Below are 24,694 nucleotides of genomic sequence, written 5' to 3' on the forward strand. Positions count from 1 at the left end.
CTCTGAGTAACAACTATTTTTGTTTTATCTTCTTAAGAAAATGTAGCTTGCTTTCCAGTAAAACTCTTTCACTGGTTTCCAAGTGCGAACAGCTACCATCTCTCCACATCTTACACCATGGTACAACCTAGCAGAGAGGACTCGGAGCTGATCTTTGCCAGAGAAATGGGCCACAGATACTAAGCAAATGGAGATGGATGGGGCTCCATGTGCAGAGCAGCAGACAGGCTGTCCCTGATAAATGGGTTTTCACCAGGACACTTGATCTCTCTCGCTCTCAGCCTAAAAAGCAATCTCACACTTTGCATGTCTGTGAATATTAACAAACCCTCAAACCCTGCACTCAAATGTCATCTATTGTGTCGCACATGGTGCCAGGCAAGAGAGCCAATTTGATGAAGAGGACTGTTCCTCTGTGTGTTTGAAATAGAGTCGTGGGGGGAGAGAAATCGTGCTCTCTTTTCAGACATCCATCAACACAGAACAGGTATAGTATGGATGTGTTTCCAAAGCCCCATGAAATATTGCTGCTGCCAAACTTCACACTAGACCCTGGTAAGGTGCTATTGTACAGTCTAGAATTTTTTTTATAATGATTCCATTCCATTCCATATTAATTCATTTTAGTGACAAGAGAACTTTATTTCATTGGGGATGTCTGAGCACTGTTAAGTAATGTAATCGCTCCAGGCTGGCCTGGGCTCACTTAAGCTTATCTAACATCCAACATTTCACCCAACACTGTATCAGCTTTCAATTGTGTCTGTCACCATACAACGTGGCACAGGGTTAATCCCACACTACTGTCCAATATGGACAGATATGACATTCATCAAATGGAGCCATTTCCATGTGATCTGCAGCCGGCAGCTTTGTGAATGAAAGTGTGGAGGAGGGTCATCCTCCTTCCAACCTTCTCTTTATCTCCTCCGCCTCCCCTCTTATCGAGTCAAAGTGGCAGGTTGACCCATAGGAACCGTCTGTCATTGCTGTGGTGCCACACTATCAACGGCATATGCTGCTGCTGCTGTGGGCAGCTGGCTGATCTGGGGATGATAACCTAGGACAAGTGCAGACTCGGTCCAGGCAGGGAGATGAGCTCCTCCCAGTCTGCAGGTCACGATGACAGGTCAGAATTAAGGTGGATACAAAATCTCAACATACTACCTTTTGTTCAGACTCGTAAAATGTACAGTGTATATAGAAAGAAAAATACACAGCTTTATCGTTATTGAAGTGCTCTGAGCATGCTGTGATCTATGACATATTCTGAAATGACTATAGAAGGAAGGTATTTAACCAAATTTGGAAATAAGTAAAGAACCAAAATATTTTAAGTCAGATTGTTTATGATTTGCACACACAAACAGTAGTCACTTATTACACACGTCTATTAGGTCTATCATGTTGGTGACAATTGAATCAAAAGATCGAAACTTGACAAAGCATTCAGCTCATAAAAAAAAAAAAGATATTCTGTAGTTTCCAAAAATATTATCCACTATTTAAAAGGCAGACATCTTTAAATAATACAAATGAGACAATAATTAAGTGACCAAAGGTGGATGTGAAATGACACCACACTCATCTTGAACTTCCCAGCAAGTTCTGGAGAAGATGATACTGCCAAAATCTATTAATATTTCTATCCAGCTCACCACCGCACAGAATCTGGAAGGACTGCGTGTGCCCCTTGTAGTCCGCAAGAACATCCACCTCCTACATAATCGCCCACGTCTCCTGATAAAGAGCCACGAGGAGCTGCAATGCAAGACTAAATGCACATCTCTGGTGTGTATACTTTTGCTCTGCTTTTCTTTTACTTTTTTTACAACCATATGTAACAAAACAAAACCAAGGCTTCACCATGAAAGATTTAGTAATGATCCCTTCCTTTTTACATCTCTGACCATTGGTATAAAGCTGTTCCTTTGACCTTCACGCTTTTCCTTGCACCATGTCCAGATCCGAAACCAAATCACTGACCAGAGATCAATATACACTTTACAAAACGAACAGCAGTCCTGTTTATGATCAAATTGAAATTATAAGGGACCTGCTTATACATCTACTGGATAGAGTCACGTCCACAAAATGACAACTAAGATATAAAAACATCTCAGGAATGTAAGTCATAGTAGCTTGAGAAAACAAGCTGTCCTGCTTATCACCAAAATTGAAGCAAAAAGCCACTGCAGCACAATGAAAGTGGGTTTACATTACTGTACACAATCATCTACAAAGTGCTAAAACAGACTACAGTATGCAGAGGAGTCTCAGTGACTACACATTCCGATAAACAAGAGAAGAATTGTTAACAGAGTTGACAGAGCTAAGTAAATCAATCAGTTCATTTCTTGGCCATTAGGGCCTTTGATAGTCTTAATTCATTTGAAATAATTTAAAATCTTGCAGCATACAACACATCCAGCCTTTGTGTCATTTCTCTGATAATACACACAGTAAGTCACAAAGGCAGCCAGAACCTGTTGCTTTTTTAAGAGCGCTTCCAAAAGAAATATATGTGTGTATGAAACTGTGATGACAGGTATGTCTTGAAATGCCTGTGACCTAAGAATCAGGAATTTCAATCTAAAAAGCTCATTGGACATGCTGTAGCACTCGCATGGGTGTCAGATTGCACATTGTTTTCACTAGTCTGCTAAATAGTTTCAAGCTTCCTGGACTCTGAGGAGGGCGTTTCTCTTTAAAAAATGTTGGGCATTTTAGGCCTTTATTTTTATAGGACAGCTGAAGACATGGAAGCGGAGAGAGAGGGGGAATGACATGCAGAAAAGGGCTGAAGGTCGGAAATGATATGGGCGTGCGCTCTACCAGGTGAGCTACCCAGGCGCCCAGGAGGGCATTTCTCTGATCGGAATGAGTGTCGTCTTAATTTTCATGATAAAGAATATTCACATTGTTGACTTGATAAATCCCTCAGACACATGTCTTGACACTGCATTATTTTCCACTGCACAATGCCAAATCCCAGAGGACCAGGGTATCATATGGTGCCATGTGAGAGTGCCCACTGTGATGATAATTTTGCTGGGCTGCCAGATCCTGCCCTCTGCTGTGGCATTGCTGTGTGTGTGTTTTCTGTCCCTTTTGTGAGCAATACAGAGTGAGAAAGCTAAGCGGTACGAGAAGAGAGTGGGTGTTTGGGACAGGACCCATCTGTTCCTGCACTCCGTCCCACAGAGCCATCAGCCCGGACCGGGCCAGACCAGGCAAAGTCCAGCCGGACATGGTCAGATGACACACCAGGGCTTGGATGGCAAAATGCCGGATGCTCTAATTAAGCTTATGCTTTTTGTCAACTTTCTTTGTATGGATTCCAGCATCGCAGCATGCCAAAGGGTTGTGAGTCACGCTTCATGAGTGGAGAGCCATGGACACTTGCTACAGGCCTGCTTTAGCAGGGGCGTGTCCTGTCCTGAGAGTACTGAGCCTGAAGCATGGCGATATGGAGATGAGAAAACAACACAAACCCTGGACAAGCAGGCCTCTTGGACAGAAACAGTCCTGCCACAGGGCTCTGACATTTCAGGAAAGCTATGTTGCTTAACAACACTCTTTGTTTTCTGCCAGAAATCGACATAATGAACAAGAAGCCTGTCTGGTAGCGAGGAATTGCTGTGTCATTGAGCTGAAATGAACACATCAGTGGAGACATTGTCCTTTTCACATGGTGACACTAATACATTCATCGCCAAATATCCTTGACTCCTGGACTCTAATATAAAATGAGGGGTGATTCAAAACGTCAGGTGTAATTACTATGTGCAATAATGAGCAATGGAGAGAGTGACGGCAGAGCTTTTTTCTCTGCCAGGGTAGATTATAGATTGTAGTAATTGCAATTCTGCCTTAATTATGGATGTAGCACTTCTTCTGCAACAAGCAGAGACAAAGTCTCCAACATCAAATTTCTAGTATCTTCTTAACTGTGATGGCAAACATCAGGAACATCAATCAATATGTAATTACATTTTGGGCTCTTTAGTATATAAATTAATTATAGAAAGATTTCATTGATAACCATGCTGCTAATTTGTTTCCAGGATCCTCAAAATGTATGTTTGATATGCTTCAAATGATGAAAGTGTTCAGCTTCATGAGCTTTTTCTACACAACCACACTCAAGTTGCTGTTTAAGGCTAGCCAAACCACTCACGACTTCTTACTAATAACATAATCATCTCTGGAGACTGTGGTCAAACTATAAAGCAACAACAGAAAGTCAAGGGTAGTGTCAGAGTGGGTTTGTGGGACGTACCCCTCTCTGTTGTCCTCTTCGTCAGGGTTCGAGATGAGCTGGGATCCAGCGAGGGATATGTCCAGGGCGGCCAAAGGCAAGTCTCTGTAGGTTAAGCTGACCAGCTGGACAGGGGCTACACACTGGTTGTCCTCCTCCACCTGCTGGGAGATTACCTCTAGCTCTGAGGCTCCGGCCTTGGGAGGAGCACTATGTTACAACACACACACACACACACACACACACACACACACACACACACACACACACACACACACACACACACACACACACACACACACACACACACACACACACACACATACATTAGAGTCAGAGGATGGATGTGTGTCACGCATGGGTGGTTTGGCATGTTTTACCTCATTACATTGTGGTTATAATATGTATCTGCATGTTGTCACCCTGTGTAGTGGTGTTGAGTCTTCAGCAAAGACATTGCAGTGCAAGGTTGTATGGAAGTGTGCTGTTTATTTTAATTAGTCAACAAATGAATCTACTTGGGAAATGCTCCAGGTAGCAGTGTGTGATAGTGGGATTACGCTTAATTTTGATGAATGAAAACAAAAATTGCGCGAAATTTCTTGTTTGTAGTGTTTTCTGGCACCCTCAACAAGGACACATTTAACTGGCAAGTGATGACAAGTTGATCTACATTTCTCATTAGCAGAGTATGCAGTGAAGCAAGACTCAAACCACAGTAAATATGACAGTTTGCATTCCACACATAATATTTATTTATTTATTTATTTATTATATTTAACATAAATATTAACAGCTTCTTGACTAAAAAGATTATAGATATCAGCTTGAACAACAAATCCTGTATACTTTACATTCTTACAGGCTACTTTCCAAAGCATTCATTGATGTTTAGCATGAATTCCCAGGCAGCCATTGGTTTCCATTCATCACTATAGACTGAAACTTGAAACTTGTTTGAGATAAGTGATCTATTACATACAGTGAACAATGTGGTGCATTTGCCCAGTTGACAGTAGTTACCGTTTTGAAAACTCTCCCTGTTGGTGCACTCAAGGATGCTCCAACACCTGATATTTCAGAATTGGTTGCCAACCGAACTGACATTATTCTTTTTACTATATTTATTCTTCAGCATTTGCATTTATGAAAACATAGCTCATGAGTGGCCACAGAATGCTCAAAACTGCATTACCAGTTAATAACATGACTGTGTGCAGTGATGGTTTTAAGTTTCTACTCGATAGAATAATGAAATTAATGAAAACCAATGGCTGCTTGAAATTAACATAAAAACCTATGGTATACTGTGCTGTAGGCTATGGTTTGCATGGGTGAAAACATGCCAAACTAGCAGTATCATCCTACAACAAAACAATATCTTTCAAAATGGGATACCTGACACTGGAGGGCACAAGAAAAGCTTGTTTCAGCTTTGTTTTTCACATTTTGATTCATCCACTCTATTTTCTCTCTGAGGTTAGCTATATTCGGCCAAACCAGACAAAGTGTCATTTTATTTGCCATTGAGGTCCTGAAACTTGAATGCGTAGGGAGGGCTGTGATCCTTTGAGCTCAGCCAATAGCGGACAAGGAGAAGTCACCCTGGAACAGGAGCCTCACACGGCTTGGCAACCGTCCCAGTGCAGCCAGTGTGGAGACATCAATAACTCCAGTGCTTAACAGTGGAGGAAGGCATTGATTACAAGACAGAGAGAACAAAGGCCATTGGCTTGGTGAATTCGACAACCTCTGTGCTGGAGGTGAAACCGAGTGGGAGGAGACAGTTAGTAGAAGATCACTGTGCAGACCACCTGGCTGTTAAATTGTAATGTATGCCGGCCTGGAAAGGAAACTAGGTCTTTCTTTTTCCTGAATTACTTCTTGACTAATAGCTGTTTAATGGACTCCCTTGAAAGGATATTTTGTTATTCTCACAATAAAACAAGAATCATCTGAACTATATTGTCTTAACATGGCACAATAGGGCTGTGGAACACAACCTCTCATTTAGTGTCCTCACTACATAAAATGCCTTGCCCTTCCCCTTCCTTTAAATATCTGATCCTTTGGTTATGCGTGTCCTGCTAGATGTGTTGTTTAGCTCGAGGGTCAAACGCCCATATATTAAGATGCTTGCCACAAAATACGACTGCGCATCCCAGTATTATCTTGGGCTTGGCACCTCTGACCAACCGCAACAAGGACGCTAATCAGTCATGACAGACACAAACTGTTTAGTGCATCAAAATCACATTTCCCAGACAATCCCAGAGTAGGCCAGGAGCCATTATGTGCGAGCCCAGTGGAGTGGCTGGTTGCCATCCTGGGGATGAAGTGGAGGCTTCACATCTGAACACCCTGCTCTCTTCAACAATGCAGGCAAGGACAGCCAGTAGCATGCTAAAGGCTGGGATCTTTTCAGAGGCATGTGATATTAGCAAACGCCACAAGAAAGAAAAAAGGTTAACAAAGAGCATGCTTGGCTGAGGGGGAAATCTCGCACCCATACAGAGTAAGAGTTTAGGCTTATCATGAAGACCAAAAGGGGCAAAAAGCATCAACACTAGCTAATGTTAGTAAATGCTGGTTTGTTTCTGTTTTACATGGTTACAGCCACGTCTTAAGGCTGTCATTACACAACATGCTTGATTATATTATTATGCAAAAGACTAAAATAAACCTGGTTATAGTTTAAAGGTCCCATATGTAATATTTGTACTGTAATAAATCCAAAAATGACACCAATGCCTCATCAGATATTAAGGAAACATGTTAAACTGAAATACTATCTTTTCTGACAACAATGCTAATTTCAGTATTTTTCTTTTTGAAATTTACATTCCGTGACGGAATTTATGTTTATGTTTTGATCTGTGTGTTGTTATCAACGGCCCAGTTTGACAGCCAGGCTGGGTTGCCAGATATACCGTAAAAACGTAAACCCCAGCACGCTACAGCTGTAACGTTAGTACAGCCATGAAAGCAGCAAACAAACGAACAGGATCAACAGAGATAGATTCTACCCGACCTAAAAAAAAAAAACAGCATTTTTCCTAACAGTTGCGTGACCAGAGACGTAACAACCCCTGGTAAATATTGGAGATGTATTTGAAAGATGGAGACAGCTTAGAGCCCAAAGGACGCAGAATTGGCTTATTTCCTCCCAACGGTAAGCATTAGCTTCAGGCTAATTTATCACAGCTACTAGGGGCATTTTTTGTCATTTCAACATTTGTGTACTCACATTGAATTATATAGCTAGAGTACCGGAAGTTGGTTACTTGCAAAAACAATTGAGACAGTAAAGTGATCCCGACTGGTCCTGGCTAACGCTGCCTTGCTAACCCTGCTTACTGCTAACGTTACCGGGGGGACCAGGCAACCCCATGGCTGTTTACAGCATGTAGCCTCTTCAGCGGCTGGAGCCGACAACGGTGAGTTATTTTAAACCACGCGAGGGGGCTGTAAATCGGAAAGAGAGGACTGTGAGTTTGCAGTGTGTTTAGCGATTGTTGCCGTAATTCCGCCAATGAAGTGTGTTCCGTCGGCAAGGTAGTGTTATTTTTAGCGTTTCGTATTGTAATTCTAAGCCGAAAAGTGTGCCTGACTGGCGTGTGGAGAGGACAGTGAGGTTGTTGTGTTTTTAGCGGTTCATACTGTAATTTTAAACCGAAAAGTGTGTCTGTCAGTTGGTTACAGAGCCCCGAATGAGCACGGGCTTTTATGACTGTCAATATAGCCAGAATCTAACCTTAGCTACGGCTGTGCTGTGGAGTAATGTCTGGCTATGTGAGACTAGCATCTAACGTTAGCTACTCTGCTGTGCTGTGAAGTAATGTCTGGCTATGTGAGAAAAGCATCTAGCAACATTGTTGTGAATGCTGCGGTCTCAGCCTGGCAACCTCCGTGAACTTCGAGTCTGGGCAGGAGGGGGCGGGGGAAACGACTCTCCAGTATTTTGAATTTGTACTGCAGTAACTATTTTAACCGCTAGCTTCCAGTATTACACACAATATTACATATTGCACCTTTAACTTGTCCTGAATTTTTATTCAGTACAGTTATCATAGTAATTATACTGTTAGTACACAAAAAGAGCAATTTAAACTGGTAATCCTAATTCAATGCATCTGTCAAAAATATTATACCATTTTAGGAATATGTAGTATGTGTTAATATTAATTTGTGTTTTAGAGAGTACTTTAGTTTTAAAACCTGATTTGTGTATTGAAGGAGGTCTATTTCCTCCTTGTGTGTAATTATTGCCAACATCACTGTAAGTCATCATGGACTGTTTTTATATAGCGCTTTTCTAGTCTTAATGACTACTCAGAGATCTTTAACATAGTACAGGAACCATTCACCATTCACACAGATTCATACACTGTGGCCAAGGCTTGCTCATCAGATAAACACTCACACACATTTACACTCCGATGGCGCAGCATCGGGGGCAACTCAGGGTTCAGTGTCTTGCCCAAGGACACTTCGGCATGGCACTAGGCCAGGGATCGAACCACCAACCTTCCAATTGGCAGGCAACCTCTCTACCACTTAGCCACAGTCGCCCCATCATGCAGTGATCAATACATATATATACTGTATATATATATACACATATATACATAATAGGGTACTGTGATCTCTCGTTTCTCAATGAAGTAACTCCTCTCATTTGCCCTACACTTTTCAGTTACGATAAGGTATAACCGTATAACACCTTCCATTCAGAGACACTCCCCAGTAACTTGGAAATAAATAAAAGAACACTTTTTTTTTATTTTAAAAAATTTTTTTAAATAAAAATTTTTTTTTTTTTTTCTCTTTTTTTTCCCCCCAAAAACAGAAAGTAAAACTAAATCATATCTTTTAACTCTGAATACTAACACCAGCGCACATAAAGGAGGTTCCAATGCTGACATAGGATACATCAGGAGGGAATAATGTTAACTTCCAGGGCTGTAGCTGGGGGCTGTGTTAACAGTCAGTCGAGAGTGAGTCTGTTCATATTAATATGTATATGACAAGACTTTAATCAGTGTTTAGTGAATCTGTTTTTGTCTCGTGGTTGTGTTTAAGTTATATTATTTGTATTTTACTTCATACTTTTTGTTATTTGGTTAAACAGACTCTTACACAGGTCTAAGAAGTTTGAGATGACTGACATCTGCACCCAACTTTTCTCTGTATTGTATTTGCAGATAATAGTCTTTTGGGATAAGAGGCAGTTGTGGCTGAGAATTCCCTACAATGGCTGTAAAACTGTAGCTAGCATGACCTACAGCACAGCCACTCAACCTTCAGCACTCAGGTGTGACTATGCAGCAGCTGTACAAACTTTCCATGGATAAATAACTGTTAATAAAGTCAAACATTGACAACAGCTTATGGTCATTATAATAAAATGCATTTCAGCACAGGACAACAACAACAACAACAACAACAACAACAACAACAACAACAACAACAACGATCAAACAGAGTATAATATAGCTATTTTATCAAGGTGATAAGGGGTGAGATTCCTGCCTATCACATTATATCTTAAATCACCTATTCTGAGCAATACATTCTCTGCTCCTGTCACTTCAGTGGATTTTAAAGTGCTGCCTCAGCATGAACTGGTGGTTTGCAGAGGGCATCGGTATCATTGTTATTCTGAGTGCTCACTGCCACGGTATTTCTGGCCAGCTGCCTACAACCCAGCCGATCTGTCTTACCCAATAAGTTTGTATACGGACACTTGGCTACTCCTTGGTGCACAGCAATTCACTGCCCTGATATCATCAGGAAAGCGGGACCAATGTGCCAAATCACTTAAATGGGCACCGTCCAGATTTCCGAGCAGCAGCAGCAGCCCTGACACAAGCTCCTGACACAATGGTACATTTGTAAGATCAGATCTTTTAGGCAATGTCTACTCTTTCAAAGGTCCAAGGGGGAAATTACAGCAGTTCACAATTCCACTGCATCAATAAGGAGTGAATGTGTTTTGTTGGTCTTTGGAGTCTTCCTTTTAACTGTTAATAGAGAAAATGCTTCAGCTGTTGTTTTATGTCCATTTCACTTCAATTAACAGGCAGAGAAGGTGAAGCCTGAAACATTAATATTTACTCTGCAGACATCCTAACAGCAGTATACAAGTAAACAACAACAACTATGTTGGATTTGGACACAAAGTAACACTTTAAAGGGTAAGTCAGTCATTATTCTAAGAAGAATGCCTTTATTTATTCCGCGAGGGGAAATTCACCATTTTCCCTCTCTTAGTACAGTTGCACACGCATTAAACACAGGCCTGAATTACAAACACACAGCGCTGTGGAGTAAGGTCTAGCTATGTGAGACTACCTGAGGATTAATACACATTTGATGCGCTAGTGAGTATTTACTGCTAGACTCAAAATAAACTACAGCGGCGGCCAGGTTCATCATGATGGAGGAACATGTCATCCTAAACCATAGTATGACTCATTGATGTGTTTTTAATAGCTTTTGGATGCAACAATTGAGGTCTATGGCACAGACGAATAAGAATAAATTACATTTTATCAGGTTTGGGCTACACAGACAATATTTGTTAGTAGGAACAATTAATTGTTGGTTTTGGTCTTTTTATAGGATTTGTTGATAATAAGAAAAAAAATAGAATATTGCCAGACCTATTCTTTAAACGATTTAATTTAGTAATTGAATGTATTATCTTAAAGAAGGATCTGTTTCTATGTTTTGAAAAGGAATATTTTATATTAAGATTATTTTTGGGGGCTTTTTCCCTTTATTAGACAGTGACAGTTGATAGACAGGAAAGGTGGGCGAGAGATGGGGGATAACATGCAGCAAAGGGCCGCAGGTCGGACTCAAACCTGGGCCGCTGCAAAGGACTCAACCTACATGGGGCGCACGCTCTAACTGGGTGAGCTAGAGGTCGCCCCAGGAATATTTTAATATTTCATTAAATCACTAAATTATACTTGATAAATTAATGTTTTTAGAAAAGTCCACTGCATAATACACACACTATAGCGTCATATTATACCCTTTATATTGAACTTTTTACTGGAAATGTAGTGCATAGTATCAAGAGCCTCTTATTAGACTAGAAACATAAACATAGACATAGTTGCTTACAGTAGCAGTGACCTGCTGTTCAACTGACTTTATTCTAGTGTTTGGAGAGATGGCTTCATTATGGAGAGAAATTAAGAGCAGCGGGGCACTCACATGACACTAAAGTTTGTTACAGTAAATGTTAGCTGACCCGTTTTAAAGCCAGTGGGCTCCTCGGGGTGTGTGGTGTTCGCTTTGTGTGCAAATAAGAATTTTGCTTCATACTGGCCAAACAGAAAGAGCACTACCTAATCAGTGTTTCTGTATCTTTTGTGTTAAATATTATGCTTTTAAAGCTGTGTAATTTTTGCTTTGCACTCTTTTTTGAATGTAAACTTAACACTTAGACAGAAAGATGTAAAATAGTTTTATGTGAAATATGTGAGCTAAATCCCTTTGAATATGTCTTATTTAAGGATCTAATAATTTCCCCATTCCACCTCCCACTGTTTCCACGGCAGAGATGCCACAGGGCTACAGAGAAAGAGAGAGGGAGAGAGAGTGTGCACGGATGAGAGAAGGGGGGATTTACAGCAGCATCAAGTCAAGAGAGCAGGGGTGAAAATAACTCCAAAGACCTTTCTCTGCATGGGAGTTTCCCATCTGTCACATCACAGAGAGTCACTGGCATTCAGCAGCATTAAATCATGCCTTTCTACTACTAACCAGTCAACACATTCTCTATATTATCCGGTTACAGATGTTTTGCACCAACATTCTCCTTCAAATGGATTCAACCATCAACTGCACTAATCTGCTGGTCTGAGGCCCGGACAGAGATCTCTGCTGGTTAGAAGCAGCATCCTGTGCCTTTAACCAGAAGATGCAGCTGACTGAACCCATTTTGCATTTACCCTTCACTCCACTCTACTCCACTCCACCTCCTTCCACTCCACTCCATTCCCCCTGCTTCCTCTTTTCCCTTCTCTTAGCCCCAACTCTGGCTGTAATCAGAATGCAGGAGCTGTCTGGAGGACCACACACAGAGTAATTATTAATAAGAGAAGATGACAAGTGAACATCCCTCCTGAATGCTAAGAGATGCCAGCGGAGACTGTATATGGTCGGTTGCTCTCTCATCTGAGATGAGGCCAGGCTCCGCTTTCCCGCTGATCCCTGTTCAAAGTCATTCGCAGGAGGGGCATGAGAATATGCAGGTCCCATTCTGCTAATCATATCCTACCACGCTGAGATGCCCTTTGCATAAGACTGCGTGTTCATAAATAGAGATTTAAGATTTCACACTCTCTCAGACATGGTTTCAAACAAGGCACTGGTGGGTGTTATACTTACTGGGGGTTGCTCATGTTGAGGTCTTGTTGCTGCAAATAGACGTCCACACTAAATGAACCCGAGTGTGAAATGTGATTTCACCACTGCAAAGACCTGGCTTCTACCACACCTACAGAAAATATAAAATAATAGTGTAATTACTACAGAAAAAGGAAATCATGAAGCAAATCATGGGCAAATTCCATATGCTGAGGAAGATAATGAGCTCTTTGTGAGTTTTTTTTGCCAATTGCTGTTTCCAAGGTCAAAAATGAACATTTCAATCATGAACTATCTATATACAGTTGAGTAGTATAACACAAATGCATGCAAAACTATCAATGAAGTAATAAGTGCTTATGCTTTTCCTGAAGGCGCCCTGTCCTAACTTCAGCTTTAGCTGTGTTCTCTTCAACTATTTTCCTGGGGAGCACTAAACTGTAATGGATTTGAAATATCCTCCAATATACGCTCCGCTCTGTGAATCAGGGGCTGAGGAACATCACACTTCTTGCATAGCAAGTATAGCAGGATGCTAGCTCTTTGTGCCATGGGATAGAGAGCCATTGATGACGAAGTCCGTTCAGTGAAAGCCCACTCCAGCTGCTTTGCAGGGAACAGACATGACATGAGCAGACAGGGAAGTCACAAACACATAACCAATGCTTTAACATTAACGCCCATTATTACAAAAAACAAGCCCAGTTCTCAGTGTTGCAAAGTAAAAGTAACACAGAAATCAGCTGTCGACAAGAGATGAATTACAACTGCAATGATTATATATTTGCATTGCTGTTCTCACCTTCGTTATTTACACAATATTTCATGATTCGGGGCAGTGTGTGTGACACAGAGGCACAGGGAAAACCTTCAGACATGGAGAGGTGAGGAGTCAGCATTCACAGCCGCAGCAGACCACAGCAGAGTAATGTTGTGAAGCACAGCAGCATTAAATGCTACTCAGGATAAATCAGCCCAGGTCATTCAAGAGCTGAAAGTGACACTGTTTCACTGCAGCTTCCAAAATAAATCGTGGTCTTTAGCAATAATGATAAAAAAAAATGTATCTGGCTATCAGATGAGCAGACAATCCCACAGCCAAACACTTAGCAATGTGCTTCACTTTCTGTAAGGAATCCCTGTAGAGGTGACTAGACAGGCAAGTAGGATCAAAGATTGTTTCTGGATGTAATTCACTGCAGAGGAAAGTTTCTGGACTTGAGTAAATCACAATATCAGAGATATTGAATCTCACAATCAGCATCTTGAGCTGCCACTTATTACTATAAGTAGGCTACAGTCTAAAGTGAGTGCTTCATCAGCGGAGGTGGCTGTCCACAAAGGCTGCACTTTCTACTATTTCATTCCACGAAACAAACACTGTGGGCCATCTCTGTCCAGGCTTTCTGCATTTCACCTAATCAAGATGCATTTGCAATAATTTCCCACCAAGTCGTAGCTATAAACAGTTATGGTGCTAGTAACATTTCCCGCTGTACTTAGAGGCCACACAACATTCCTGTTCAAACCAACACGAATGCATCAACTACTCGGCGCGCTTAAATCAACACGGACTCCAAAAGACGTGCACTAACCTCTTATGTTTTCTACATTGTGTGAAATGTGGTCGTGACTCCCTTGCCCTCGCAGTGATGATAATAATATCTCCCTTCTCGGCGATTATGATGATGATGATCAGTGGGAGGGAAGCTCGGATCTTGCTGTATGTAGGCTGCGATTCCCCTTAAATTTGCGTTGACCAAGCACCCGTATCGCCTCTCAGAAGACAGCGCACGACGAAAACACCTACTCCGGTCTGAAAGCAGCATCCTTCAGCGAAGACGACGAGGGCTGTCACTGAATCAGGAAGATAACGAAACCTCGGAGGGAGGCATAATGTGCTTGCAGGGCTTCCCCCACAATCACACCAGGGACTCCATGTGCCCGATAATAATAAGAAGAATAGGTTCACGACAGGGAGCTGTCCAGGTGCTGAACACAGGATTCCAGCGGCTACAGATGTTTGACGAGCAGCGCCGTCAACGCAGAGGAAACCGGACTCGATTTACACACAGTAACAGTAAAATCGAATAAAGCATATATGTAGTCTATATTCCTATTGAGCCATGAAAACATGCAGACGTCCCTGTTTCAATGCCACTCTGGAAGCGTCGACGTAGAAAAACACTCGCTTCACTTCACCTCTTGAGCTTCAGAGTTCCTCGCGATAACAACCCACCCGCACGAAAAAAAAAGAAAGAAAAAAAAATCACTAATAACACTTACAGTGACCTCAAGTGTTTTTGTGATGTGTTAATGATGATTAAGTCTGCTGTATTTAATGTCACTTACCAGGGTGCAGAATCACTTTGATATTCACCTCGATGAGATATTTGAATTGTATCCTAAGAATGTAGCACAGGATTTATAGGCCCCGGAAACACCAAACAAAGGGTAAGTGGAAAAAATAATGGCAACATGATGTGTGTTGTCATTAGTATAAAAGCAAATATGCCCACATTTTCTAATAAAGAACAATTTATAAAAGGGTTTATAAGTTGTAACTTGTGTGCTTTATAGATCCTTTATACTCATGAAAAGGCAGAAGCTTTTGGGTTGCCAGGATACCAAAAAATCCATTTGACTTGTGTTTACCCTTTCTTTTTGGTAACAATGTAATTAGAACAGTCCGTAATCCATCAATAAATGTTCATGAGGTTTTCACCTATTGATAAACCGTCAAGTTTGCAGTTATGTGTTAAAGCTTTAGTGCATAATTTTTTGATATCAATGAACGTCCGTTACATTCAAGCCATTGCCAAATGAGTTGCTACAAATTGCTCTGTATCTCAGTATGGCTATGTTCAGAAGATTGTGTCGTTCGGTGACTTTCCCTCGCAGAAACTCAAGTGAAGATAATTACCTCTACTGAAGAGTCCATCATGTTTTTTTAATCCTCCGTGTCCTCCTTGGCTACTAACTGCGTGAAGGGGGAGTGGGGGCGGTGCGCGGTCACGGAAGGGTTGTATCATGTGGACGCTCTGACAGTTTTGTTGTCATTACTTAGAACTCCTCATGGGGGAGACAGAAACTACGCACTATAGCTTTAATACGTGTTTGATAAAAGATTTGTACAATAATATATCAAATCTGCAGTATCCATTGAAGGGCTACTCTGATGGACTATGGAGTTATCTGAAAGATAGAGCAAGTTTGTAGCCAAGGGATTTTTGTTCACAACCTGGCAAACCATAAATTATTGAGTGCTTATAACTGATCTATGCAACATTAGTAAATAAATGTATTACTATTTATATAGTCACTAACAAAAGAAACTTTATAAAAAGGTGCCCAAATAGAACCAATTTATTAGCCAAATTAAATATAGACTAACCATTGTAGGCCTACACCTTGGTAGCCTATAATCACATGCTTCAAACTGAAATCATGAAAATCTACAACAAAATTTGGCATTTCCACAACGTTGCTTGATTGAGGTCTGTATAACCCGCAAAAAGCCTTGCCCTGATTGCATGATCTCTAGAAAACAACACAACTTCTTAATAAGAAAGCAGCAGTGTGCATGTAATCAAGTACTGTACTTATGAAACATTTCTCAGGTACTTGTACTTTATATGAGTATGTTTTATGCTACTTTATACTTTTCATTTCAGTACATTTAGCTATTAAGATTTTACGTACAAACCATATGATCAGTTTATTAAATATGATCCACTGTTACAGATTGAACTACCAAAAGTATATAAAGTAATGACAACATTAAAGTACCGCTTACATATTAATACATCAATTAAAATGATCCAATAACAGCATAACACTTAGAGCAGACACTTGGCATTATGAGTCTTTTACTTTCAGTACATTTTGTTGCCAATACTTCTGCCTATACTTTTACTTATTTCTAATGCAGGACTTTTACTTATAATTGAGTATTCTTGTACTGTGGTATTGCTGCTTTTACTTAGGTAAATCATGTGAATACTTCTAGCACCACCGAAATGCAGTGAACAATCAAAAGTGATCAGTTGATGAGTCAACTAACGGTTCTGAGCATTCAACAATAATTATGTCTGAAGGAAGTAGTGCGATGTGTCCTTAGACTACAAAATGTTCCCACGATTCCATTCATGCCTTCTTTGCATACCAATCGTTCTGTTGTATCTTACCAAACCCATACATGCTGAGCTCATGCACAACAGGTGATTTCCTCACTGCCCTTATCCTCTGCTTGATCTCATGATGCAACTCCAAGAACAAAAACAAAATGTAATGTACTTACTCTGTCTCCGTCTTAATCTGATAGTCTCACACTGATGTAATTGTCAAAATACTTACTCTCGTAAGACTTTTTAGACTTCTTACTAGAGATGGTCTAAAGAAAATCTACGTTAAAGTAGTTTATTTATGTTCTTTTTCCTGACTGCATAATAAAAGAAAGTTCTGTGGCATTCATTGTTTGTGTTTGTTCATGTTTCACAAAGAGTTTAACCTGAGCCAGACCGACAACAAAGATAGCAATAATATCACATCCATACAGGGATAGTAGTATACAGTTGTTAAAACATAAAATATATGACACACTGGTATCGGATCGGTACTCGCTATCGGCCGATACGGAAGTTCAGGTATCAGAATCGGTATCGGGAAGCAAAAAGTGGTATCGGGCCATCTCTACTTCTTACAGCTCTGTATGTATTGCTCACATGCCATTAAATGACACCATTTATGACACCCTAACAAATTACCTACAATCAGTAGGTAGTAGCCTGACATTTAGCTTGCCAATTACAATGTGGACAAACAGGAATCACAACATTTTTTCGGGACAAAGGATGAACACACCCACATAACAGCGTCTTCAGAGGTCCAACAAAAAGCAGTTAGGAGGTATTGTGAAGTGTCACTATGATCCACCCGAGGAACCTGCACTAACTACCAAAAGCTGGGGGTTTTCACAAGCTGGTAAGGATGGCTTTTTTAATTAATTTCATTCAGGGTGTTCATTTCAAAGCACAATATCAGTTCATGACGCCTTTCAAATAATAATAAAAAAAACTGTTTATATATGCAGCTATGTTTCCTTTATTGGTATCTGGAACTTCTGGTTATGTCACGCTATCCTTAGTGGTGAGATTACTTCCTTTTCAGAGACAAAAATGTTTCTTGTGTTCTCAGGAAACAGCGAGACTAGTTGAAATGATGGCAGGTAATGATAAAAACTACAGCAGAACAAATGGCTTTAAAAAGTGACTATTCAGCCCTTTTAAAGCCAAATCTTTCCTGAAATGTTGTTATTATGTCTGTGTAGATCATGGAAACCTTTGCAATGGGCAGGAAGCCACCTACTGCATGAATGGAGGGACATGCTATAATATACCTTCCATGAACACACTCTCCTGTGTGTAAGTTGAATGGAAAAAAAACTTAATTTTCAATTGTCTTTGATACAAGAATAAGTCTTTAGGAACCTTTAACTTTCATGTTGGAAATATCTGTTGATGTCACATCATGACAGTATTGTTGAAAAATGTCCTCTGTGCTGACAGACTGTCTACATTTTTGTATGTCCTATCTTAAATCAGGTGCAATGAAAATTACAAAGGCAGCCGATGTGAGCATTTCCAGCTCTTTAGCAGCTCCACCAATGCAGAGGAAGCAGGGTTAATTGCAGCCGTGATCATTTTTGTGCTCCTCATTTTAGTGGTGCTGGCATTCGTTATCTACTACATACACAAGTAAGTACATTATGGATTTAGGATTATCAAGCATTCGCAAGGCATCTAAAAAAAGCATTAGGATGTGGAAGTGTTGTATGTGTTATACAGTCTTGTTATTTTTGTACTTTGATTAGAATGTATTATTTTAAAGTTAATAACCATTACTTGTGTCCACGCACAGGATGTTGAAAGCCAAGCAACAGAGCAAACAGAACAATCAGCAACAGTATTGGAGAGTAAAACCCGGAGTTTGATTTTTTGTGTGATGTACATTTATTTTTCTTTTGGCTGTGTTGAGTGGGATGACGAACTAATGAATAATAATTCTCAGAGATAAGTGTCACTTGGCTTGTTGGACTGTTTTGGGTGTGACTATGAAAGACCAATAGACAGGAGGAAAACTTCTACATTAATCTTAAACTGATTATCATCATCTCATGAGATTTCAAGTCCATGCCGTTTGCTACAGAAAGGTGCAATTAAAATACACCCACCCTTTTTTTTAACACTGCTATGAAGTTGGTACTGGTGTTACTCGTGTTAAATCGCATTTCAATTGATGTGCTTTGCCTGAAATGTATTTACAAAGCATAGGTGGACTATGTAAAAATATTTTTTTAAATATTCTAAATATTGATCTTGTATAACCCCTTGTATCAATCAATGTGTTCAACATGCTATTAGTACATATGTTGTTATTGTGTAAATATATGATCCTTACTAAATGATTTGACTTTGTGATTTCTGGTGGGACACCGCGCGTTTACACACATGTATTTATGAGGGTCCTGATGGACTAGTCATTCTCCATCCTCTAACCCTAACCATCAGCAGTTCAATCCTCACCTCAAACTATAGCCTTCTTAACCTAATCCTAAATTTAATCTTAACCCTAAACCATAATTGCCCCTTGAAGCAGCCAGGACTGGTCAGGATGACCTCACTTTTCAAAAATGTCTTCACTCTGCAGTTTTAAACTAAAATTGGCTCTCACAAAGCTGGACATGCAGGAACCCATACACACACGCAGCAAACTTAGCGACACACTGTGTGTGGGAGTCTGTATACTTAGCATATCGCAAGCCATTCATCAGTCTCCTTAAATCTAAAAACAGGGGCACCGGAGATCCAAGGAGTTGTATATATATAATGAAAATGGTAGCATCAAAATCTGGTTCAATTCAGCAAGGTTAGGAGAGAATTAAAAACTTGTTGGACTGCATTGCCAATAGTTCATTAGTCTTTCCATTTTGATGGGCAGTCGAACAGTTGCTAACAACCAACTGTGGAAGCAAAAACTAAATTTAGACTGCTGACAGCTTAGTTATTCTCTGAAATGATTGTCAACATCAGTGAACTAGCTTTGCAGCACACTCATCTAGGCATTACAACGTGGAATTCTTCTTGTTCTGTTAAATTCAAAATACAAAGTCAGGATTGTACTCGTGGCTCAAGTCAATTTTAACACTTGAAAGTCGGCTCAGCAGTGAGTACATTGTGAGAATGTCACTCTATTGATTAATAATAGTTTTTCCCAAAGCATGTCAAGTCAATTTTATTTATATAGCAAAAATATCCCAAATCAAAAATTTTCTTTAAGAGGCTTCACAATCTGTACAGCATACGTGTCATGTCATGTTGCTCTGAGGAAATATCTGTTCAGGGTGGGCCTTAAAGTGACTTTTGAGGTGTACCATGTTGCTTAAAATGGCAACAACCTATTTCCATTGTGTATGAAATTTCTTTTCTCTCTCAAATGCATACGTACATATATTAAAATGTTGCTGTGTTAGCTTTGAGAAGGTAGAGACGCACAACCCTCTGTATTAAGCCAACAAACTGATACCAAAGGTCAGTGCCTTCTGTTTGTTAGAAATGTGGTAAATTGCTTCCACCTAGTGGCTTTCCTGCCAAGTGTTGTAATGGAAAGTAAGTAGAGTTTACTTTGCTACTTTAAATACATTTTGGAGGATTTATTTCCTAAAACATCCTATGGACTTATGTAATAGTGTTATCAAAATTTCATACAAGGTTTTTCTGAAATATTTTATAGTAAAATATAAACTCACACATTTCTGTAAACAAGAGATTACTCTTACAGCCTTCTGGCTTTGTCAAACACATGTGCAATTTTCAGTGCTGTGCTGTTGAGTCCCACAGACTGCATGTTAGTGATGATGGTGACCACCACCCCCTGTGGGAGGAGGGGGGTCTGTCCTTGGCACTTCTTTATCTCCACACTTGGTAACACCAGGAGGACACTGCTAGCTCCCACAGCGCCTCCTGTGTGTGACACGTAGTGTCTGCGCTTCCTGCACTGGCCATATTTCTGTAGTTCCTCCACTACCAGCCAGCCTTGGGCATACAGTCCATCCTTATCCCAGCTGGCCTCTGTCCTATCAACTGGTGCCCACAGATCAATGGAAGTTTGGGGTTTGAGGAAGCCAGGGAGCAAGCCCCCAGTGTCCTTAAGGTGGGCCACCTGGTAGCTGTAGAGGAGAGCGTTACCGAACAGCAGCAGGTCACCCACAGTGGAAAGGAAGCCGCCTCCTGCCCACTTGTAGGAGTTGTCTACGTACGGGCAGTTCACAACACGTCCTCTCTTGTTGAGATGATAAAATCTGTGGAGGAGCATCAACGATTGATATGGACTCATGATTGGATTTTTTTGTCATGTTATACACTTAGAAAATCTATCAACTTCAAAATTATAAAGTGACTTGACATTGATGTCATTATAAAATCTGTGGAGGAGCATCAACGATTGATATGGACTCATGATTGGATTTTTTTGTCATGTTATACACTTAGAAAATCAAAACAACTTCAAAATTATAAAGTGACTTGACATTGATGTCATTATAGATTACCTGGAGCGGTGGTAAATAATAGGGTCATTCTCATCAGGCACAGTATTTAGCATTCCCAGTTCACGGAACATGTTCATCATGACATCCAGGAAGCCCTGTCCAGCAGCTCGCTCCACAGCAGCACTAAGCAGGGTAAAGGCGTGGGTGGAGTACAGAAAAGTGGTGCCTGCACATAGTAAAAAAAATAATAATAATAATATCTTACTCATCAAGACATTAAAATTGTATCCTATTTGAATGGTTTAACAAGCAGATATGTACTTTACCAGGTTTGAAAATGAGTGGGTCATCCTTGAAAAGGTCCAAGGCCTGAGTGACGTTTTCAAAGTTGTCCTTCAAGTAGTATTCCTCGTGCTCAAACTCTTTCTTCTTCTGAGCCTGAGTGGCTTCTTTGCCCTTGGTGTTCTGTTCTGTTGTGGGTTTATCTTTGTTTTCGAATGAGCTCTTTTCATCCTTTTTCTTTTCTGGCTTGATAAGACGCTTAGCTTTCTCCTTGTCCTCCTTCACTTTCTTTGCATCTTTCTCATAATGCCGTATACCACTCAGATGGGACAGAAGCATACGGGGGGTTATTGTGACCTGAAATAAATGATGTACATGTGAGCTGAACAGCATGATATTATTGCTGATAATAAGAAAACTCTGACATTTTGTTGAATTAACTTACATCCTGTCCATTAAATTGCTTCTGGGGAAATTCTGGGACATATTTCTGGACCGGGACATCAAGTTCTAGTTTCCCGTCCTCACACAGTCGTGCAGCAGCTGCAGATGTGAGGGGCTTACTGATGCTGGCGATTCGCATCACTGTTTCTGGGCTGCATGGCACTCGATTCTCCAAATCAGCATAACCTATCCCTGAATCAAATAAAGAATTTATATGCACCATATAAGAATGTCAATGTGTTTTCAGAGGAATAGGTTTAAGATTCCATGTGTTGCATTTTAAAACCCATGTACTATGAAAACCCACTATCACTTTATTTTTGAGACATTTCAGTAAAGGAAGTTATTATACTGGCTTGATTCATTGGCACAAAAAAAAATAAATAAAAAGACTTAAGTTGACAACTGGAAGTGGGCCATACAGTTAGCATTGTACCTGCACAGGAAACGATCATCTATAAATCGATTAGTTGATGGATTTAAAAATTAATCAGCAATTTGAGAATTGATTAATCGTTGGAGTCATTTTACTAGCCAAAATGATAAATATTAACTAAGTCCTCACATTATACAGGCAAAATGATTAATTGAAGAAATTGCCAGGTTACTTGGTAATGAAAATATGTGCCCCAATGGTACCATTGTTGGCCTACATTTCACAAAGGCAAATCTTAAATGTGAGGCAACATTGTTGCCCCATTTGTTTGCTTTGATTGAAAATGGTTTAACATATTTTAACACTGGACTAGCATTTAATACAAAAGCATGCTTGGCAAACAAGACCAGCCACATTATTGCGATTTTTTTTTTTTTTTTCAATGTAGCGCTTTTAAAGTGGACTTTGCAGGCACCAACCTTCACTCCAGACTTGAGCACCATCCACAGAGACCCCAACCACCAGCCCTGGAGCCCCGACCTCAGCCTGAGTGACATTAGACAGACACAAACACTGAACTGATACAGGTGGCACTGATATTACCCAGGAATATAATGAGATAAAATGTAGCCAAACAAAAACCAAGCAGTTCATAGCCTACCTCTATGCTTACCTGTATCCGCTCCACAAGGTCCCTGCTCACGGTTATGGCATCGCTGTATCGATCAGCCCTCTGTGCTTCTTTTACTTTATCGTCACAGGAAGTGTTGGCTGTGTCAGCGCGGTATTTCAGAGCGACAGCTAGAGCAATCCCCACACCAACCCCACATAGCCAAATCCTGGACTTTGACCTGTATTTAAAAAACGCTGTGTTTGACCCTCCGACGTGTCGTCTTTGCTGTTGAATAAAAGCACTCAGTTTATCGGACTGCGGCGGCTTGACTCGCGCTCCTGCTCGCGGTGTCAACAAAGGAAGCCCGCGCGCTGTTAGTATGGTACATTTGGCACAAAAACGATTAGGCAAAAGCAATCGTGACATCGTTAGTTATGCTGCTTCTCTTGCTTTATGTTGGCGATAACTGTCCCTTGTTAATGAGCTCCAATTAACAACTTGCTTCCTGTTTGCATAGTCGAGCCAGACCGAATGAATCAAATCACGAGTCACACAAAATAGAGCGAGGGAGCATAATTTATCTCAGAGCTATGGAGCCATCCCAGCCCCCTAAGAAGTGCGCTCAGCTCAACCTTGCAGCTAAGTTCTCCCAGTGGCCACTCGCGCAAAAAAGATTTACCCCATAGGACACCATTGTAAAAGAGACGGAACTCATGCCAGGACACAAAGGCTTTGGGCATGCGTATTGTTGTTCTCCCACATATCTAATTTACTCACCTACCAATAAAACCATACCGTTTTCTGCTGCCAGCAGGTTGGGCTTTAACGGCGGGTCTTAACCCATTTGGTCTCTCTATGAGGTCTTGAGGCACTGTTCCTTACTATAGGCCTACTATAATAGTGTGTTTTAGTTTTCTGGTTTTTAAACTCCATTACAGGCTATGTCAAAGGGAAACATGGTGCGTTAAATAAGATATGCAAAATACATAAAGTATAGATTATTTTGTCCCTCTGGATTGGAACACCCTCCTTGCAGATATCCGCAATGCTACATCCCTGGACACCACCACACACCACACCTGTTAACCACAGCTTACAACCTCCCTTAGCTCTGTTTCCCCAGTAATTCTGTGAAGTGTCCTTGGGTTTTGTGAAAGGCGCTATATAAATAAAAGTTATTATTATTATTATTATTATTATTATTATACCTAACAATATAGGCAACTGATACATTACACCATCACATGCAACAATAATTCCACACAAATGAAAAGCATCTTGAGGAGTAGGCTTTTACCTTGATACATACATTTAAACTGAATAATACAACAGCTCTATCTTTTATTTTTCTCAACTATTGTGCTGCTACTTCAACTCAACTAAAGACATTCAGAAAGTTCTCCAGCGTGGTTTGATTATTCTCACACTAAACTGATATGGTTCAGTGGTACTCCAGTGAACCAAAGAAACACATGACAATGTTTTTGCCCCAGCTGAAAGTCAAATTGAGGGTCAAGCTAAAAAAAAAAAAAAAAAAAAAAAAATGAGCCAGGCTTAATGTAATAAAGCTGCAGAATGAACAGACTATTTGTTCAGAAACACATTCTACACCTCTGTGGGGAAGATAGTCTATTAAATAAGTTTTCTTTCCTTTTGCATTGCATCAGGTTTTATTCAATCACCCAAAAATCTATTAAGGCCTTTAATTTAGGTCACCTCCATGATGGACAAAAAGGCTATGTATGCATCACAAACAAAGTTAGAAAACTTTCAAAACATGCTTTG

General features: G+C 40.4%; 3 protein-coding genes across 4 annotated transcripts in view; 1 reads left to right on the forward strand and 2 right to left on the reverse strand.

Moving 5' to 3' along the window:
• Window positions 1–14,864, reverse strand: part of tmem266 (transmembrane protein 266) — a 29,677-nt gene extending 14,813 nt beyond the window's left edge. The window contains exons 1-3 of the mRNA XM_039808234.1: window positions 14,242–14,864; window positions 12,668–12,776; window positions 4,283–4,471 (exon numbers count right to left, since the gene is read on the reverse strand). Of these exons, the coding sequence (XP_039664168.1) occupies window positions 4,283–4,471; window positions 12,668–12,681 (203 nt within the window). The 5' untranslated portion in view covers window positions 12,682–12,776; window positions 14,242–14,864. The remainder of the gene's footprint in view (window positions 1–4,282; window positions 4,472–12,667; window positions 12,777–14,241) is intronic.
• A 2,677-nt stretch (window positions 14,865–17,541) lies between these two features.
• Window positions 17,542–18,727, forward strand: LOC120563825 (pro-neuregulin-4, membrane-bound isoform-like). The gene is made up of 5 exons (XM_039808239.1): window positions 17,542–17,629; window positions 17,843–17,873; window positions 17,976–18,069; window positions 18,250–18,402; window positions 18,566–18,727. Exons 2-5 carry the CDS (start codon window positions 17,864–17,866, stop codon window positions 18,636–18,638), a joined length of 330 nt encoding a protein of 109 aa, XP_039664173.1. The 5' UTR covers window positions 17,542–17,629; window positions 17,843–17,863; the 3' UTR covers window positions 18,639–18,727.
• Window positions 18,728–19,923: 1,196 nt separating this feature from the next.
• Window positions 19,924–23,544, reverse strand: lactb (lactamase, beta). 2 transcript variants are annotated; one of them, XM_039808237.1, is made up of 6 exons: window positions 22,958–23,544; window positions 22,776–22,842; window positions 21,922–22,112; window positions 21,521–21,833; window positions 21,255–21,420; window positions 19,924–21,005 (listed from the first exon to the last, which is right to left on the reverse strand). In XM_039808237.1, the coding sequence occupies exons 1-6, from the start codon at window positions 23,333–23,335 to the stop codon at window positions 20,480–20,482; spliced, it is 1,641 nt and encodes a 546-aa protein (XP_039664171.1). In that variant the 5' UTR covers window positions 23,336–23,544; the 3' UTR covers window positions 19,924–20,479. The 2 variants fall into 2 exon arrangements, with proteins under 2 accessions (XP_039664171.1, XP_039664172.1); XM_039808238.1 differs by having other exon boundaries at window positions 22,970–23,541.
• Window positions 23,545–24,694: the final 1,150 nt, after the last annotated feature.

This window comes from Perca fluviatilis, chromosome 8, assembly GCF_010015445.1.
Source record: "Perca fluviatilis chromosome 8, GENO_Pfluv_1.0, whole genome shotgun sequence".
Taxonomy (NCBI): domain Eukaryota; kingdom Metazoa; phylum Chordata; class Actinopteri; order Perciformes; family Percidae; genus Perca; species Perca fluviatilis.